The 18,798-nt window shown below is 44.9% G+C and overlaps 1 protein-coding gene and 1 long non-coding RNA gene across 2 annotated transcripts in view; one reads left to right on the top strand and one right to left on the bottom strand.

Annotated features, from left to right (window-relative positions):
- TMC2 (transmembrane channel like 2) overlaps nucleotides 1-18,798 on the bottom strand; it is a 67,992-nt gene that overhangs the window by 26,525 nt on the left and 22,669 nt on the right. The window contains exons 5-10 of the mRNA XM_042931430.1: nucleotides 13,811-13,901; nucleotides 10,242-10,323; nucleotides 9,773-9,879; nucleotides 7,575-7,673; nucleotides 3,129-3,271; nucleotides 1,669-1,816 (exon numbers count right to left, since the gene is read on the bottom strand). Of these exons, the coding sequence (XP_042787364.1) occupies nucleotides 1,669-1,816; nucleotides 3,129-3,271; nucleotides 7,575-7,673; nucleotides 9,773-9,879; nucleotides 10,242-10,323; nucleotides 13,811-13,901 (670 nt within the window). The remainder of the gene's footprint in view (nucleotides 1-1,668; nucleotides 1,817-3,128; nucleotides 3,272-7,574; nucleotides 7,674-9,772; nucleotides 9,880-10,241; nucleotides 10,324-13,810; nucleotides 13,902-18,798) is intronic.
- Nucleotides 15,294-18,550, top strand: LOC122215738. The gene is made up of 2 exons (XR_006200522.1): nucleotides 15,294-15,468; nucleotides 18,158-18,550. It is a non-coding gene; the product is annotated as an uncharacterized LOC122215738 (long non-coding RNA).

The raw sequence follows: 18,798 nt of genomic DNA, 5'->3' as shown, positions 1-18,798 counted from the left end.
TTTTATTGTAAATGGAATTAAAAAATTTTTTCTAATTGTTTGCTGTTAGTATATAAAAATACAATAGATTTTTTTTTATTATAAACTTTGCATCCTGCATCTGTAATTCTCTATGAAGACACAAGATGGCAGTATATTGGCAGACCAAAGATGGTAAATGAGGCCTCCCAGTTTCCAAAGTACCTGGAAGGAGACTTTTCCACTCAATAAACAGTTACTATATTCAGGTTCAGATTTAACTAATTTATCAACCCGTTAATATACCTCGGCTCATGCTGTTGGCACATGTGTCCTGTTATGTAAGGGTTTATCCCTGGTTTTAATAGACTCAGAGAATCAGCTTTCACCTTCCCAGATGTTTAAAGTTCTTCATAGGCATTGACCTTCTTTGTCTTTCTCAGACAGGCCTGGAGGAAGCTGCAGAGCCCTCACTGATCCCTTTCCTGCCCTTGGATGCTCTGTCAATGGGCCCCCAGTGCTGGGAGAAGGAGAAGGGAGGAGAACCCAGGCAGCTCCCTGAGCTTCCCACTGCCAAGCTGTCAGGACTGTGGGCTCATGAAACCCATGTAGTGAGCTGCTGAGCCCAAGCTCTGCCCCTGGTGGGTGCCCCTGCCATCTGTCTGCATTGCAGCAGCCCTCTTCAGTGAGGAAGGGCAAGGGAGATGCACACTGACGTCGTGCATCTGACCTTTGGCAGGTCGTGAGGAAAGAAAGTCTGACTGGTCGCATGGGGGAAATATTGAACTATCAATAGCTCTGAATGGTGTTTACAGTCATGGAGGAAAAAATAAGATGTACAGTGCTTTGGCATACCAGTTTCTGCCTTCATTCATTTGCTTACCCTTAGGTCTGCTTCTATTTTATAAAATAAGTAGAAATGTGTAGGCCACCTCACATATCTTTTGTGACAAATCAATGAGATAATTAAGTATGGAGCTGCACATTTAAAAAAAAATTTTTTTTTTAACGTTTATTCACTTTTGAGAGACAGAGAGAGACAGAGCACAAGTGCGGAGGGGGCAGAGAGAGAGGGAGACACAGAATCCGAAGCAGGCTCCGGGCTCCGAGCCGTCAGCACAGAGCCCGACGCGGGGCTCGAACCCACGAACCGCGAGATCATGACCTGAGAAGTCGGACGCTCAACCGACTGAGCCACCCAGGTGCCCCTGGAGTTGCACATTTAATTGACTCCCACAACCAGCATTCGCTACTCTTTCTAATAGGTTTTCTAATCTCTCAGAGAGCTTCGAAAGAATCCTTTGCCAGGAATTCCCCAGCCCCTGACCAATGACACCAGAATCTCTGGGGGTTTGGGTCCAAAAGATTTTTAAAGCTGCTGAGGTGATTCCATCGTGCATAACAGGTTGAGAACTGCAGCCCCACTTGAGTCCTTCTACTCCCTCTGGCAGAAAACAGTTCCACGAAGAAACAGGCAGGACCAGGTCTCAGCATCCATGAGTCTCCGCCATATTAAAAAACAGATGGTGGGTATCAGTCCTGAGCATCCTTTCCGGAAGGCTTGAGAGCTAGGCCCACACCTCTGGTAGAGCTCTTACCACAAATTACTTGGGGGATCTTATCCACCACGCCCCAGCTGGGTGAAGTCCCCTAATGACCGGCGGGACCCGAAGCTCCCCCCAGGAAGTGGGAACTACTCTAGGCACCTACCTTGAAGCTGGTGGTGATGGAGGCATACTTGTTGTCGGCTGTCTCTGAATTCCCGATCAGGTAATCCCAGCTGGTGAACATCTTGAAGCTGAAGGTGAAGTTAGCGCTCTCCCCCTCGCTTGCGCTGCCCTGGGTATTGCTGGCCATCCTGTAGGGTGCACACCACTGCTGTCATGACTGCCCAGGGAACCTTGGCCTCAGCGCGTCTGGGGCACAGGTGGCAGACATCCAATGGGGAGGAGAGAGCCAAGACGATTTGAACTGGGCTAACGATAGCCAGGACAGGTCGTGCCTCTCCGTCTCATGTGTTGGCTTTCGGGATTTGCTACTCCAGGGGCTTAGTTAGCTTTCTGGTTCATGGGGGAAACATTCCATATCTCTGTACTTATCTGGGATAATAGCAGGGGGAAAATGTAACAACATGAGGGCCAAGCTTATCTCCTTGCTTTTCTTTGTTGCCTGATGGGGCTGGCCGGACGGCTGCCTATCACCTGGTGACAGGTCACTGTCACGTTCAGCGCAGGCCCTGGCGGACGGCAGCGTTTTCCCCCGAGATGATGTGATAGAAAGCCATGCTGGGCCCGCACACTGCCCTTTCAGAGTCCTATCCAGGCTCCCAGAGTGCCCCACTCTTCTCCTGCGGACACAGCTACTCGTACGCTTCTGGGAGGAGTGACCTCTTACGGCCTTGCTGAAGGGTGGGTGGGCCTTGGTAGCCAGGTTTGTGCAGGAGACGGTGTCCCCCACCCTGCACCAGCCTGTGCTGATTGGGGTCCCCTGGCTTCGAAGAAAGCAATTCATGGGCCAAGGTGTTTCTTCAGAGAATATAAATGAAGAGGCACCGACGAATTAAAGGCCATTTCTGACCACAGAGACAGGTGGAGTTGAGGCTAGAGAGGGCACCATTGTTAACCCATCGTTAATCGCACCATATATGTTCCTTTGCGCTGTTTTGTCGATAAGCGAGGGGCTCAGTGCTGACATGCAAGCTAGAGTTACAGAGGAGCAGGAGAGTTGTTTTTTTTTTTTTTTGAGGAAGCTGAGCTCCAGGGAAAGCAAAAACAGACCTCAAAGACTTCTCTGGTCTTACCTTATCAGGTACTTTCTCCCTCTCAAGCCACACTGGCCTTTTGACAGGTTTTGGAACTCATTAGGATATTCGCTGCCTCAGGCCCTTTGCACATGCTCTTCCTTTGCATAAAATGCTGTCCCCCAGACTTTCAGTGCGATTGGCAGTTCTCAGCATCATGTAAAGATGCTTCTATCCCATTTCCCCAAACTTCCCCTATTACCCTGTTTATGCCTTTCATACTACATATGACAATCCATATCTGCATTCTTTGTTTCCTTATTTTCTCTCTAAATTCCCACAGGAAGGTAAGCAGGCACAGAGTGGCCATAGGAGCGGGATGTTTGTGTGAAGGAAATGAAAAGCCTGTGAAAGACACAGTCATACTTACGATCTAATGACAATCATCAGGCTGTAGCCGAACACGCTGACCCCCACCATAAAGTAAGCCATGGGCAACCTGTACCTCAGCCACCCGATAGTCCTCTGGTTGTTGTAGTAGCCGTAGAAGAGAGCAGAATACTTGATGTAGCCCTGTGGGACAGCAGATCAAACGCTCCGGGTTTGTAAGCTTCGTGCATATAGTCACCAGACACTTTCATTCTACCGGGAATGTCTTTCTCAGGGGGTTAATGGGAGTCTGAGAGGAGAAAGGAAGAATTGTGGGTCCCTTACTTCCCCCAGTGCTCCCGAGTCTATCCATGTCTCCATGTCTCTCCTTTGTTCTCTTTATTCTCCATTATACAGAATGCTTACAGATACAGGACGAGGAGGAGAGCGTTGCTAACATCCCGGATACAATTAGGGATAAGGGGATGTGTGTGTGTGTGTGCACACGCATGCACGCTCACAGGCATGTAGAGCTCCAAATTCTTTCCCTCCACAATGCCAGGGTCTTGATTTAACACTCTGGAAGCAGATGGGAGTCTGTGAGCTTTCTCAGTGCAAAACTTACAGAGAAAACTATACATTATAAGACTCACAGTCGAATCTGAGCCTCAAGTCTTTTTTTCATTTTTATTTAGGATTTTTGCTTTTTTTTTTCAAGTTTATTTATTTATAAAGTGTATTTATTTATTTAGAGAGAGAGAGACAGAGAGAAAAAGAGAGAGAGAGCGAGTGTAAGTGGGGAGTGGAAGAGAGAGAGGGAGAAAGGGAATTCCAAGCAGGCTCTGTGCTGTCAGCACAGAGCCCAACGTGGGGCTTGAACTCACGAACCATGAGATCGTGACCTGAGCCAAACTCGAAAGTCAGACGCCTAACCGACTGAGCCACACAGGAGCCCCTTTATTTTAATTTTATTTTTTTAGAGAGAAAGAGAGAGCGTGCACAAGCAGAGGAGAGGGGCAGGAAAGAGAGAGAGAATCTCAAACAGGCTCCACACTCAGCATGGAGCCCAACATGGGGCTCGATCCCACGACCCTGGGATCATGACCTCAGCCAAAATCAAGAGCGGGACGCTCGACTGACTGACCCATCTAGGCACCCCTGAACTTCAAGTTTTGGTTTGGTTTTCAGATATAATTTGGTTTTAGGTATAATCAGTACACTTTTTATTTGTAACATGAACTTAGAATTTTGGTACTTCTTTGACATCTTTGCTGAAAATGTAAAGCTGGGGGTTATTCTGACCTCACATAGATATGTAGCTGGAAAGGGGAGGCAAATCGTAACAGTCTCTTCATATACCTAAGGTTGTTTCTTCTTTAAAAAATTTTTTTAATGTGTATTTATTTTTGAGAGAGGGAGAGAGAGAGTGCAAACAGGCGAGGGGACGAGAGAGAAGGAGACACAGAATCGCAACCAGGCTCCAGGCTCCTAGCTGTCAGCACAGAGCCTGACACGGGGTTCGAACCCACAAACTGTGAGATCGTGACCTGAGCCAAAGTCGGACGCTCCACCGACTGAGCCCAGGGCCCCTGGGTTGTTTCTTTGATATGATACCTAAGCTCAATAAACCGTCATCTTAAATGTTAGTTGTAATGTGGAATCTGAATCACGTAATTAACTTTTCATACCTTGTTATATTAAAATCCATCGCACTCCCCAAAATACCGAGTAATTAAAAAGAGAAAAATACTAACTTTATGGCAGAGAATTCTGGCAGACACTACTTTAACCAACTGGTCACTGTTAACATCACCACTAATAACACACATCAGCATAAAGTAACCCCGATTTGACCCCCTGAGAAGGGCATATATCTCTGTGGTAGGCTTCCCAGTGATGTATAACCTCACTACAATCGTGAGAGAACAGATACCCAGATTGAGGGACCTTCTCCGAAACAACTGTCCAGTACTCTTTAAAGGTATCAAGGTCACTGAATGACAGAGAATTGTCATGGATTTGGAGGAGACTAAGGAGACATGACAAATACAGTATGAGATTTTGAATTGGGTCCTGGAATAGGAAAAGAATATTAGTGGAAAAATTGGCGAAATCCAAATAAATACCACACTTCAGTTACTATTCTACCAAGATTAATTTCTTAGTTTTGATCATGTAAGATGTTGTCATAAAGTGAAGTTGGGTGGGGGGTGCACGGGAACTCTGTACTATTTATGCAGCTCTTCTGTAAATTTCAAATTGTCCCAAGATTTTAAAAAATTATCTCGAGATGTAAAGTTTTTTTTTTAATTTTGTTTTTTTAACGTTTATTTATTTTTGAGACAGAGAGAGACACAGCATGAACGGGGGAGGGGCAGAGAGAGAGGGAGACACAGAATCGGAAGCAGGCTCCAGGCTCTGAGCCATCAGCCCAGAGCCCGACGCGGGGCTCGAACTCGCGGACTGCGAGATCGTGACCTGAGCTGAAGTCGGACGCTTAACCGACTGAGCCACCCAGGCGCCCCTCGAGATGTAAAGTTTTTAAAGCTTAATTGTTCCATCCTGTACTATCTTTTACCCACACGTAATTCTGTAACATCATGTATTTGGTCACGTGGAACATGATGGCTCCGTACGTTATAAAAATCTGCCAAATGTCGACATACTTACTTCTTACACCGTATTTAAAAAGTCACATTTGTTAATATCTTCGTTGATCTCATCAGAAAAGGATTTAATCACTGAGAAACGGACACTGTCGTTTCGTGGTGATGGATAGAAGTTCTCCAAAACTTTAATTCTGGCCTGAGACAGTTTAGGGGCACCTGGACTGGCTCAGTGGGTGGAGTATGTGACTCTTGATCTTGGGGTTGTGACTCTGAGCCCCACACTGGGGGTAGAGATTACTTTTTTAAACAGCGCGTTACAAAGAATAGAAAAAGAAAATCTTCCCATTGGGAGCAACAGCGACAACAAAACAGAGGATTACTGTTGAGTAAATTCAGTTTGTTTTAGGCATATAGGATATTCCATATGAGTCCTTGAGTGAAATAAAGAACAACGGAGGGGCGCCTGGGGGGCTCAGTCTGTTAAGCGTCTGAGCGTCTGACTTTGGCTCAGGTCATCTCGCCGTTTGTGAATTTCAGCCCTGCCATTGGGCTCTGCGCTCACAGCACGGAGCCTGTTTCCAGATCTGTCTCCTTCTTTCTGCCCCTCCCATGCGTGCATGCAATCTCTCTCTCTCTCTCTCTCTCTCTCAAAAAATAAATAAATGATAGAAAAAAAAGAATAAAGGAAATCCTTAGTGGTAATACACGGTAGTAGTTGTATATAATAGTTGTGTAGTATTATTTGAAACACACTTATTCCAAAGTCTTCGAAAAATACTCCAACTCACTTCCACGCATACCTGAGAGGTCTCGAACCTGCCTAGGAGTGTGAAGGATAGCAGCAGCAATGACCTGTTGCCTGAACCATCACAGCCGGGCCTCTCAGCCTCAGAAACTCCTTGGAGCTACAGACCAAGCCCTCCAGAGGCACGGAGGTGAGGGGATTCAAAAAGGAGGGAAGGGCGTTTCAGGCAGTGTCCTGAGCCGAAGCAGGGAGGCAATGACATGTGATGGGTTCAGGGATCTCTCCCAAACTTGACAAATACAGGAACATAAGGTGTGAGGGCTGAGATAGAAATGGAGCTGGAGAGGGAGGGAGTGGCCAGATGGTGAACGGTTCTTTCGTAAACCTGATTCAAAACACTGGATTTTATTCCATTTGGGAACGGGAATAGATGAATATCCAAGGTAGTGAAGTGACAGGGCCAGGTTTGCCTTTCAGAAAGATCACGCTGGCAGCAGAGGGAATGGAGATTTTAGGAGCCAAGTCAAAGCAAGGAGCAGAGGTAGAAGATTCGGACATGGTCCTGGTACGGTGGGGACATTATTGGAAGAAGAAGCAAGAGGGATGGGGCAAAGGGGACTGAGTCAAGATGGGTTTAGGAGAAAGGCTCAGATTTAGTGGTTGATTGGTTATGGGACGTGGTGGTGGGGAAGAGGGAGAAGTGTAGGATGACTTTCAGGTTTCACACCGGTGTTCGGATGGATGGTGGTTCCAATAAAGGAGATGGAAAAAAGCGATGTGGGTTTGGCTGGACAGGCATTGAATTTCAGGAGCAGGTAGGACATTCCGTTGAGGATGCCACGTGAAGCTTGGGAACGGCTGAACTGGCGAGAGCCCTGGAGTCTTAATGTGGGTGTGGGGAGAGAAAACTACCCTGTAAGATCATTTAGATGGATCTGGCAGAGAGAGGGGGTCAGTGTGTGGCTGGAGAAAGGACCCACGGAGGGGACTTAGGAGGACATGATTGGCTAGCTCATTTTGCATAGTGGGGGCTCCCATTTGAGTAAAGCACTGGTTTTCCAGTGATTCGATGCAATATTTCACACATATCCATGCAATCTTTTAGGCCTCACAGTCACAGAATAGAAGCGCATTGGCTTGTTAGTGATGGTACCTCAAAGTCCCAAAGGACCGAAAAATCCATGGCTTTTTCTTCCTCAGCCCGAGGCACTGTCTTTCTGGGAATACTTCCATAGGGCACGCCCATTAGTACCTTGTGAAGGGACAGAACGACATGATGACACGTGTGGAGAAAATACAAACACATGGAGACATTCATACCCGGGTGAAATATTTCCCTTCTTAGAGCAGGACATACCCATTTTCTCCTTTAGGTGACATTAATCACTTCTCTGGTTTTAGACCTATCACGTACTTGTTGTAGAAAATGTGAAAAAGTGCAGGAGAGCATTAAAAAAATTCCCTATCACCTCTACATTCCGAAGATAATGACGGTTAGATATTCGTATGTTTCCTCGTAGTTGTTTCTGAGTTATATATATATTATGTAAATATATAATTATATAAATTTATATTAGATAAATATATAAAATATAGAATTATATACATTTATATTATATATAATTATATGCATTTATATTATATAAACATATAATATATAAGTATATACATTTATATTATATATAATTATATATGTTTATATTATATATAATTATATACATTTATATTATATATAATTATATACATTTATATTATATAAACATAATACATAAGTATAAAATTTTATATTATACATATAATCATATAAATTTATATTGCATATATAATTATATACATTTATATTATATATAATTGTATACATTTTTATTATATATACTTGTATACATTTATATTATATAAATGTATAGTTATATAAATTCATATATAAACATGAATATCAAATAAATATATAAACATATATATAATAAAATATATATTAGTGTGGTTATTTAGCATAATATTGTTTTATTGTTTTATGACCAATTCTTTTTTTTAATTTTTTTTAATGTTTATTTATTTGTGTGAGAGAGACAGAGTGTGAGTGGGGGAGGGGCAGAGAGAGAGGGAGACACAGAATCCGAAACAGGCTCCAGGCTCTGAGCTGTCAGCACAGAGCCTGACGTGGGGCTCGAACTCACAAACTGCGAGATCATGACCTGAGCTGAAGTTGGATGCTTATCGACTGAGCCACCCAGGCGCCCCGTTTTATGACCAATTCTATACGGCATGTAGTATGTCTCAAAATAAAATGACTTCAAAATATCTAACCACATGTGTCTACCATAAACTTACTTAACAAATTACCTTTTGTTGGACATTAGAAATATTGCTAGTTCTTTGCATGTATCTAGTTCTGTTATCAATACTTTAATATATATGCCTGTGTTTGCATCCTTAATTCTAAAAAAATCAGAATTGTATGAACTTTACATATTGATTTAGGAAGAATTGACTTTTTTTTACGGTATTAAGTTTCCCTTCCAAGAATAAGTCATCCTGTTTATTCACTCATATATTGGTCCCATAATGCTTGGTATTCCTCACAGAAATCTTCTAATTTATTAAATTTCCCTTGGGAAAGATTCCAGGCCCACACTGGAGACCTGGGATCTCATTCACTGCAAACTTACTGTGTGACTTTACATAACTTGCTTATTCCTTTTTTGTTTCTCAATTACTCATCAGTAGGTAAGGATGTACTTACATCTGTGATAAGGGTATAGTGGGAGAACAGTGAGGAGTGCTATTTAAATGTGAAGGTTTTGTTTTTAAAGTTTATTTCATTCTTTATTTTGAGAGAGAGGGAGCATGAGCGGGGGAGGGGCAGAGAGAGAGAGAGAAAGAGAATTTCAAGCAGACTCCTCACTGTCAGCACAGAGCCTGGCGTGGGACTTGAACCCACAAACTGTGAGATCATGACCTGAGCCGAAATCAAGAGTCAGACGCTCAACTGAATGAGCCACCCAGGCGCCTCATGAGGGTTCATTTCTGTTTGTTTGTTTGTTTTGTAATAAATTACGATAGAATGCATTCCATCTCTTTTTTTTTTCAGAGTAAAACAAAAACTTACGAAGATATTCTCTACCGATCTTAAAGTAAAACAAAAGATAGAAAAGTGTAGGGTCCACTTCTTAATTTAGGACAGAAGTATTTGGTTCCATCCTCTGTCCTGAACTATCTGGGCAATTGATGGGAGTATAGAATTTAAAATGAAGGACTGGTTCTTTGTAAAACAGAGAGTATTTGATTAAAGAGGATGGTGTCATGATAAGCCTCAACGCTATCTGAAGATATAGGAAGCCCTTGTCTTACCTCTGGGATTATAACTAAGCCAAAAATTAAGCCAAAAAGGACGAGGTTAACTCCATACATCCATCGCAGAAAGATGAAATACGATGCCACTGAGGAACCAAAGTGACCTGGGGAGAGAAAAGACGGTAGGATTTAAGCACCGCAGAAGGAGGACGTTAGCACTACCAAGCGCTTTGTATGGGTGACGGATTCAGTTTTCACATCAGCTGTGGAACATGATGTTCTCATCTCCATTTTCTTTTTCCAGATAAATGACCTGAGGCTCTGTGGGATTAACCACTCTACCTAAACTCCCACAGTCAGACAGTGAAGAAACAGTTTAAATCTTGGTCTGACTCGTTCAAAGCCCATTCTGTTTTCCAGTACAACAGAACCTATGAAAGAATCCGATCAGTTGGTCACGAACGCAACCCAAGCCCTTGGAAAACACCAGCACACCAGCTACAAACGCTGACACCAAAATACTCACTTTCAATGTCCTTGATCTTCATTTCCCAGGGTATACACTGAGTCTTGAAATTATCAAAGTCTCTCTTAAACTTGACCCACTTCTGAAAGTAAACAGGCAACACACTCAGTTCATTGCCATCCCGCCTTGAGGCCTGGGGGGACACACTGGTGCTGACACATCACCACCAAAATCAGGAGCAGAGGGTAAGAGAAGCCAGGACAACATAAAGTCTTGTGTTGGTCTGTGGCACTGATAAAATGTCAAGTTTGGACCGTGTATATATGAATTTAGGAATTCTCTAGATGACGTCTGGTTTGGGGGATCACATTGGGTTAGCAGCCTCTGACACAACTTTTTTTTTAATCTTAAGACAAAAATTGAAGGGCAAAAAGAAGTCTCGTAGCTCTCAAACCCACATTTAGCAGACACTCAGGTGTCTAAATCTGATAGGAATTGTCGCTCCAATGCGGTGCTGGTAAAATGGGTAAACCCCCTCAAACCATGGCTTCCATTCTTCTCCTGGTGAAACAACAGCCCGTTTCTTTGTTTTTGTTTTTTGTTTTTGCTGAAAGGAGTTAGAAAGGCATTTTGCTTCTTTCCATGGTCTGTCTCCAGGTCCAACACTCAGAGTTCGTGCCAGTCAGGAACTTGAGTGGCTGTCTGGCTGCTGGTTGGGTGAAAATTGGTTAGCTCTCAAGGGGCTGCTCTCCAACAACCCCACTCCCTGGCAATGAATCCATTTGGAATTGAACAACAGCAACAGAAGCGACAACTCACAGAAAACTGAGGACAAGGAGGTAGGAGGGAGAAGACCCTAAGGTCAGTTTCCATTATGATAAAGGAGTCCTAAGAACATGTTCCTGAAGGAAATGAGGTTTCCCATGTAAATTCACTAAAGGATCAAAAGGGAAGTTTATCAGACGAGTTTCTAGATCTGTAGGCTTTGACCGTAACCCGATGGGATGACTGCTATATAAGGAAGGAAACCATCTGTGGAAGAGGGCGGTGGTCACAGATGCAACAGAGAAGACGAGCCGAGGGCAAAACCTGGTTGAGAACAATGGCAGAGATATATATCCCTAAGACCAGAAGGGGAATAGCAGACGGTGGACATTGGGCACTCCAGTCCCATGGCTTTATCTGCCTTCCCTAGCTCTGATTCCATGCTCAAAATTCATCTTTGGCTTGGGGTGCCTGGGTGGCTCAGCTGGTTAAGTGTCTGACTTCAGCTCAGGTCATGATCTCGAGAGCCTGCTTTGAATCCTCTGTCTCCCTCTCTCTGTCCCTCTCCTGCCTCGAACTCTCTCTCTCTCAAACATTAAAAAAAAATTAATCTTTGGCTTATTTGGCTTTCTATGTAAGCCTGTCTCTAAGGAAAGCATTGCCCGTCACCTGGGCTGTGACGATTCTGGTTTCGAACGCAGTGTTTTGTCATTGCAAATTAATAAAATGGAATTGGGATTATGGTTTAGCCACCCGTGTAAGTAACTCTACTATCAAAAATAAAAGGCACTGTTGATGTGGACTTTGCATTTCTAGTTCTGTCATCGGCTATTTCTCCTTGTAAATTAATAATCCACCACCTGGTTTTACCTATCGGTCTCAGAAGCTTTATTAATAGGAGTCCTCCCTTGAGAGATCAATCCCCTGTCGGGGTGCTGATAATATCAGTACAGAATGTAGGCTTGCAAGGCTGGGGCCAATTGGGGTAATGAACATGGCTCAGGGAGGCCCCTGGGGATGGCCTGCCAGTTAGTTGATCACTCGGCAACCAGCTGACAGCCCCTCAAGGCTGTGGGCATCTCGGCCTGAAAAGTGATGCCCTACGGGTGGGGCAGAGGCCGAGAAGGCCTTGGGGAAGCTCTGTAGTGAAGCTCTTATCCCTCATTGGTTTAGAGAATCAGAAAACTGGGATGGGACGTGGGCAGGAGAAGACCTCAGCTCCCTTTCTCAGAGCCAGGTGAGGCCGGAGCTGGCGGGAGCCAGGGAGGACTGGGCGATGAGATATGCTTGTCTCCGGCTGGGTACAGAAACAGGCTTTCTGATAGCGGGCAAATAAGACACAGGCAGGCTACCCATTCTGTCCGCGCATGAAATCCAGATCTGGATGACTAAAACAGCCAGCGAGGCCTGAAAAATAGTATTGCAGAACAAGGAAAAGGGGACACACCTCTTTGTAACTTTTGAAAAGCATTGCCTCTAGGCTCCATAACTAATTTTTGACAAACGAGCCTGCATTCACAACAGGATACAAGAAATGTGGTTTCTAAGTAAAGGATAACACTTTGAGTTTTAAAAAAGAATGTAAGAGAAGCATGGAAGGATTACAAGGTAACTTAAAGCCCAGTAATTGAAGGAGAAGAAACATTATAATAATATAATAAAGCCTATAATTGAAGCCGAAGAAAATGGGTTCAGTGATATTGAGAATAAACCTGAGACATTTCTGAGAATGCAAAGAGAGGAAGTAAAGAATTTAAAACAATGAGGGAAGGTAAACACAGAGGATGGACAGCCATCCTTTTCCTAAGGAAGGAACTAGAACTATTTGCAGGGAAACAGGATTAAACAGAATCATTTAGCAAAGATATGCTTGAAGAGCACATTCCTCAGCTGGGGTGAGGGGAGGGGGGGTGGGGAAGACCTAAGTGTGCAGTTATTAAGTGGTAAATAGTCTCTAGATCAAATTAATAAAATGACCCAAAGATAGTTATTGGGCAAGTAAAATTGAAAAAGGAAAAAAAAAACAGCTCAGGTCATGATCTCATGGTTCATGAGTTCAAGCCCTGCCTCGGGCTCTGTGCTAACCGTGTAGAACCTGCTTGGGATTCTCTCTCTCTCTCTCTCTCTCTCTCTCTGCCCCTCTGTCTGTCTGCCTTTTAAAATAAATAAATAAACCTAAAAAATTTTTAAGAAAAACGAGAAAAGAGAATATTAGGAATAAAAAGACTCCAACCCAACATACACAGAAAGTAGTTCCAAAAATTGTGGGACCACCACCTGCAACTTTCTGGTAATACATATGAAGATCTTAATTAAATGATTGAGTTTTGGGAAGAATACGAAATATCAAAATGGCCCCAAGAAAAAGTTAAAACTCAAACACACCCATGAACAGGGAATACAGGAAAAAAACGCTCAAGGTGTTGCATAAAAATGAATGATTTATCAAACGAACTGTCCTGATTTGGGGCTTGGAAAATAAGATCCCAGTGGTTTTAACCTCATCAATTATTTTATTTTATTTTATTTTATTTTATTTTATTTTATTTTATTATTTTATTATTATTATTATTATTATTATTATTATTATTTTTAACCTCATCAATTTTGTGAGCTTAGTTCTTCACTGGGGAGGAAATGAGTCTCAGATACACTGGAGCCCTCACAGATAAATGTAGAGAAATTGACAGGAAACAGTTGGTTTCCTTTCCCGGACAAATTGGTCAGTCGGCTGGACCTCGCGCTGAGGATTTGGTGGGGGGAGCCGGCCACAAATGCAGAGGCTGGGCAGGTGCCTGTGATGTCACCCAGGTTCAGAGGCTGAGCAAGCCCTCCCTGGGGTTTGCTGCCTCTCTATCACCCACCTTAGCCATCAGCATCCTGTAGGCGTAGAGTCGCTTGCCTTTCCCCTTTCCTAAGGCTCCTTCATACTTCTCCACAAATTCTTGGGCCTCTCTGGTTAGGAAAAAAAAAGGGGGGGGGGGGAGGAGGGGAGAGGCAGAACTTTAATCCCAAACTGAAAAAAATCTGAACTATGAGAGTGTACATGTAGCTGGAAGCCTTATGTGTTTTTATACCCCTAGTTAGAATGTAAGCTCTGTGAAGGTAGGGCATTTGTCTGTTTCATTCACTGACGTTTCCCAAATGCTAAGAATGGTGCTTAGTACATGGTAGGCACCTGTAGGCAGAATTTTGGCTCCCATGACCTTTGCCCTCTGGTGGTACACCCATGAATGTCGAAAGGGACTTTACCGATGTAATTAAGATTCCTGACTTAATTTAAAGATTTTTTTTTTAACATTTATTTATTTTTGAGAAACAAAGTGAGACAAAGCGTGAGCGGGGGAGGGACAGAGAGAGGAGACACAGAATCTGAAGCAGGCTCCAGGCTCTGAGCAAGCAGTCAGCACAGAGCCTGATGCGGTGGGGCTCGAAGCCCACTGTGAGATCATGACCTGAGCCGAAGCCGGACGCTCAACCGGCTGAGCCACCCAGGCATCCCATGACTTAATTTAAAATGGGGAGATTCGGGGTGCCTGGGTCGGCTGAGCATCCGACCTCGGCTTGGGTCATGATCTCGCAGTCCATGGGTTTGAGCTTTGCGTCAGGCTCTGTGCTGACAGCTCAGAGCCTGGAGCCTGCTTCAGATTCTGTGTCTCCCTCTCTCTCTGTCCCTCCCCCACTAGCACTCTGTCTCTCTCTCTCTCAAAAATAAAGAAACTTAAAATAAATAAATAAATACGGAGATTATCCTGGATTCTCGGGAAGGGCCCAGAGTGACTCCATGAGCCCTTACACACAGAAGAAGGCAGAAGAGTCAGACAGATGTGGCAGAAGGGGAAGTCAGAGGAATTAGAATGAATTCTTGACCCTCTGTTGCTGGGGGCCCTCAAGAGGACGCCACGTGGAAAGCAAGGGAAGGAATTGAATTCTGCAAAAACCAGAAGAGGACCTCTAGCCTCACATGGGCACCTCAGGCCTGCTACTACTTTGATTTCAGCCCGGTGAGACCTTGAGCAGAGAATCCAGCCATGCCACGCTGGACTTCTGGCCAGCAGCACTGTGAACACGTAGGTGAGCACGGTCTTAAACGGTTACACTTGTGAAACTTGGGTTGCGGCAGCAATAGAAACAAATATGGCAAAGCAGATGAAGGGGATTGAGAGGTAAAAGATGCCAGTTATAAAATAAGTAAATCACGGGGATATAAAGTGCAGCCTAGGGAATACAGTCAATAATATTGCAATCGTGTCGTATGGTGACAGATGGTAGGCGGATTTAGCGCAGTGAGCATTTCCTAATGTATATGAATGTCGAATCCCTACGCTGAACACCTGAAACTAACAGAGCGTTGTCTGTTACGCTTCAGCGAAAAAAAAAGAAACAAACACAGTGTTCACCAGACATTTGTGGACTGCCTGAATGTTGAATGAGTCAGACACCGATCAGTTGGTCAGAACCGACTCCTGCCTGAGACCCGACTGCTAAATATTCAGGAACTTGACCGGCGAGCTGTTAAACGGTTGGTAGCTTGAAATTGGCCACGGTGGGAGTCTTTAGACCACAGAAATCAGTAAAGGCTACAAATCAGGCCCCCTTTATCCCACCCCCCAGAGACCCAGTTTGCCAGCAGCCACTGGATTGACCCGCACAAGCGGGTGAGGAAGGAAGTCCATTTAAGGGGGGTGGGGGTGGGGGGCGGAAGAATACCTACCCCACCCCCACAGCGCAGGCGTGGGCAGATGACAAGAGTCAAAGTCGCATTCTAACCTCAGGTCAATCCTGAAGCTGGTTTTTATTTTTTCCGATGTCTCAAATTAATGAGGCTGACTGTTTAGCTCCTGAGCCCAGGATCAAAGCCTGGTCTGTGTGGGATTAAGTCTCTGTAATGGGATCAGCTCCTTGTTGTCCCCTAGGCAGGACATGTCCAGGCAATGAGCTATCTGGAGCTACCAACATAGCCATGTCACAAAAAAATGTTTTCATAAAATGTGTATTTCTTTTTTTTTTAATGTTTTATTTTATTTTTGAGAGAGAGAGTGAGAGAGAGAGAGAGAGAGAGAGAGAGTGCAAGCAGGGGAGGGGCAGAGAGAGAGAGAGGGAGACACAGAATCCAAAGCAGGCTCCAGGCTCTGAGCTGTCAGCACAGAGCCTTATGTGGGGCTCGAACCCAGAAACCGTAAGATCATGACCTGAACTGAAGTCGGACGCTTAATCGACTGATCCACCCAAACGCCCCAATAAAATGTGTGTTTCTGTTCTCTTCTTGTATCTTACATCGAGCAGAGGCTTGTAAGCGCTGGGAATTTGTGACTTTCAATGTGCCAGCTTTTACGATTTGGGGACTTCAAATGAGGATTCTCAAAAGTAAGAGCCAGCTCTTGTGCCTGAACCATTGAGCCTGGAGGCAAATGCTTCTCTTCTTGACGTCCAGACTCTGTGTCTAGACCCCCAAAGGGCACTCAGGGGAACAGAGGGCCCTGCCCAGCGCTGGGTGCAAACTCTGAGGACCATTCCCAGTGAAGGACCCACCTCATATAAGAACACTGATGGAGGCAGCAAGCTTTTCTGGGTCCTGCAAAAGGATACAAATAGTAACAACTACCTTTTTGCAGCACACTCCTGTACCCCTGTTACCTGCAATCCAGGCTCTCGTGTTCTTCCTTACCAGAGAATATTTGGTTTATGGAAACCACTCGCTCCTGCCCTGCACTTCCTAATCGTTGCACATCTCACTTCTGTAAGGTGCTTCTGTCCCCTCCTCGTCACCAACGGTCTTTTGAAACGAGAACATGGCACAAACTCGCCTTTTTCCTCTCATCGGATGGTGTGCGGTAAACGCAGTGAGAAGTCAAGAGAGGAGGGACCCGTTTGTTTTGAGGAAGCTTCACGGGGCCTGGATCTCCAGGTCACTCCTGGCAGTGATGATGAGCCCCTTAGGCGCCTCCAACACTCGGCAGAGGAGGAAGCTATGGAGGAAGGGGCTTTCAGGCGCGGTCACCCCACAGACAGCGCTTCAGAATCCCCTCACGTTTGCCTCTTGGAGGACCCTCCTTGGAAATAAAGTGGCCCAAACCACAGTTTGGAAAACACGGTTGGGAGGGGGCCAGTGATTGCTGCTGGGAGGGAAGGAGGATGTATTGCGCCAGAGTGGAGCCCCAGGCAGGGTTCTGTGCCTCCCAGAGTGGCACTTTTCATCTAGAAATGGGGACAAGGATGTGAAAATTGGAGGTGTGCATGCTCGCAAGGTGAGCATAGGGACTTCATTCAGCAGGCAGCCACCCCTCCCCCTTCCGAGGAAGCAGCAGTTTCTGGGGTGGGCAGCTGATAAGCCTCTGCCAAGCTCAGGGGCTGGGGTGGAACCTTCTGCTCTCCCAGGTGCCTTGACAAGGGGCTCAGTGACGTGGCCTTCCACAGTGGAAACACTCTGAAGTTGACCCAAGGCATCTCTCAGAGACATTACATACCTCCCCAAACTCTTCCCTGATGAAGGAGCTCAGATTCAAAATCACACTTAATTTATAGATGCAGATGTAAAACTAGACACAGAGCCACTCTGTGCTTGATCCTCATAGAGCTTTGCTGTCCCTTGCAGGACACTGGGAGAGAGCATCAGCCAGCCTGACATCTAGAAGACACGTGGAAATAGGAAGGATGCACTCGAAGGTCAAAAGGAGGTGGCGGGGGGCTGGAGGTGCAGAGTGGTTAAAGGCGGCCTGGGCCAGGCTGGCTTGGCATCTCTCTTTGTCCCCAAGCAATCTCCATTTTCAGCTGTGGAGACAAGGGTCAAAGAAACCCTGAACTCATGCTAAGTGGAAATTGAGATCAGTCAGGTGAGGCATCTGCTCTAGAGACCTCAGTGAATCAATCTGAGAGAGGGGAGGTTAAGCGAGCATGCCTGGCTTCCAGAAGTGGTGGTTTAAAATATGTCACCAAATTATTATTCTTCCCTTTAACACGGAGAACCAGGGGTGCCTGGGTAGGCTCAGTTGGGGTTGAGCGTTGGACTCTTCATTTCAGTTCAGGTCATGATCCAAGGTTGTGAGATCGAGCCTCATGGCAGGCTCTACACTGAGTATGGAACCTGCTTGGGATTTTTTTTTCCCTCTCTCTCTCTCCCTCTCTCCTGCTCTCTCTCTCTAAATTAAAAAAATAAAAAATAAAAAATAAAAAACAAAATGGAGAACTAATTCTTCTCCCCTTGAATGCAGGTCTGACTTAGTGACTTGTTTCCAATGACTAGAAAGTGGTAGAAGTGACAGTTTATGACTTCTGAGATGAGGACATAAAGGGTATTGTGACTTCTTCCTCGAATACATCCTCTTCTGAGGGAAGCCAGCTGCCATGTCATGAGGATATTCAAGTATCCTCTGAAGGGAAACTGAGGCCTTTTTTTTACGAACCAGCACCAACTTGTCATCCACGTGAGTGAGCCACCTTGGAAGTCGATTCACCAGCCCCAGTCAAGCCTTCAGATGAATGCAGCCCTGTCCAACATCTTAACCCAACCTCATGAGAGACTCCAAGTCAGAACTGCCCAGCGAAGCTGCTCCTGAATTTCTGACCCATAGAAGATAATAAATGTTTCTTATTGTTTTAAACTACTAAGTTTTGGGGAAATTTACTATACATCCCGAGATAATATACTGTAGAACTCAAACCACTGCTATTTTTGGTGCTTACACTTTTAGGTTTGTTACATCTTCCTCTTGGTGGATTGACCCTTTTATCATTCTTTTTTTTTTTTTAACGTTTTATTTATTTTTGAGACAGAGAGAGAGCATGAACGGGGGAGGGGCAGAGAGAGAGGGAGACACAGAATCGGAAGCAGGCTCCAGGCTCTGAGCCATCA

This window comes from Panthera leo, chromosome A3 (genome assembly GCF_018350215.1).
Source record: "Panthera leo isolate Ple1 chromosome A3, P.leo_Ple1_pat1.1, whole genome shotgun sequence".
NCBI classification, from domain to species: domain Eukaryota; kingdom Metazoa; phylum Chordata; class Mammalia; order Carnivora; family Felidae; genus Panthera; species Panthera leo.
Note: the sequence above shows the minus strand (reverse complement) of the source record. Positions and strands in the feature narration are given on the sequence as shown.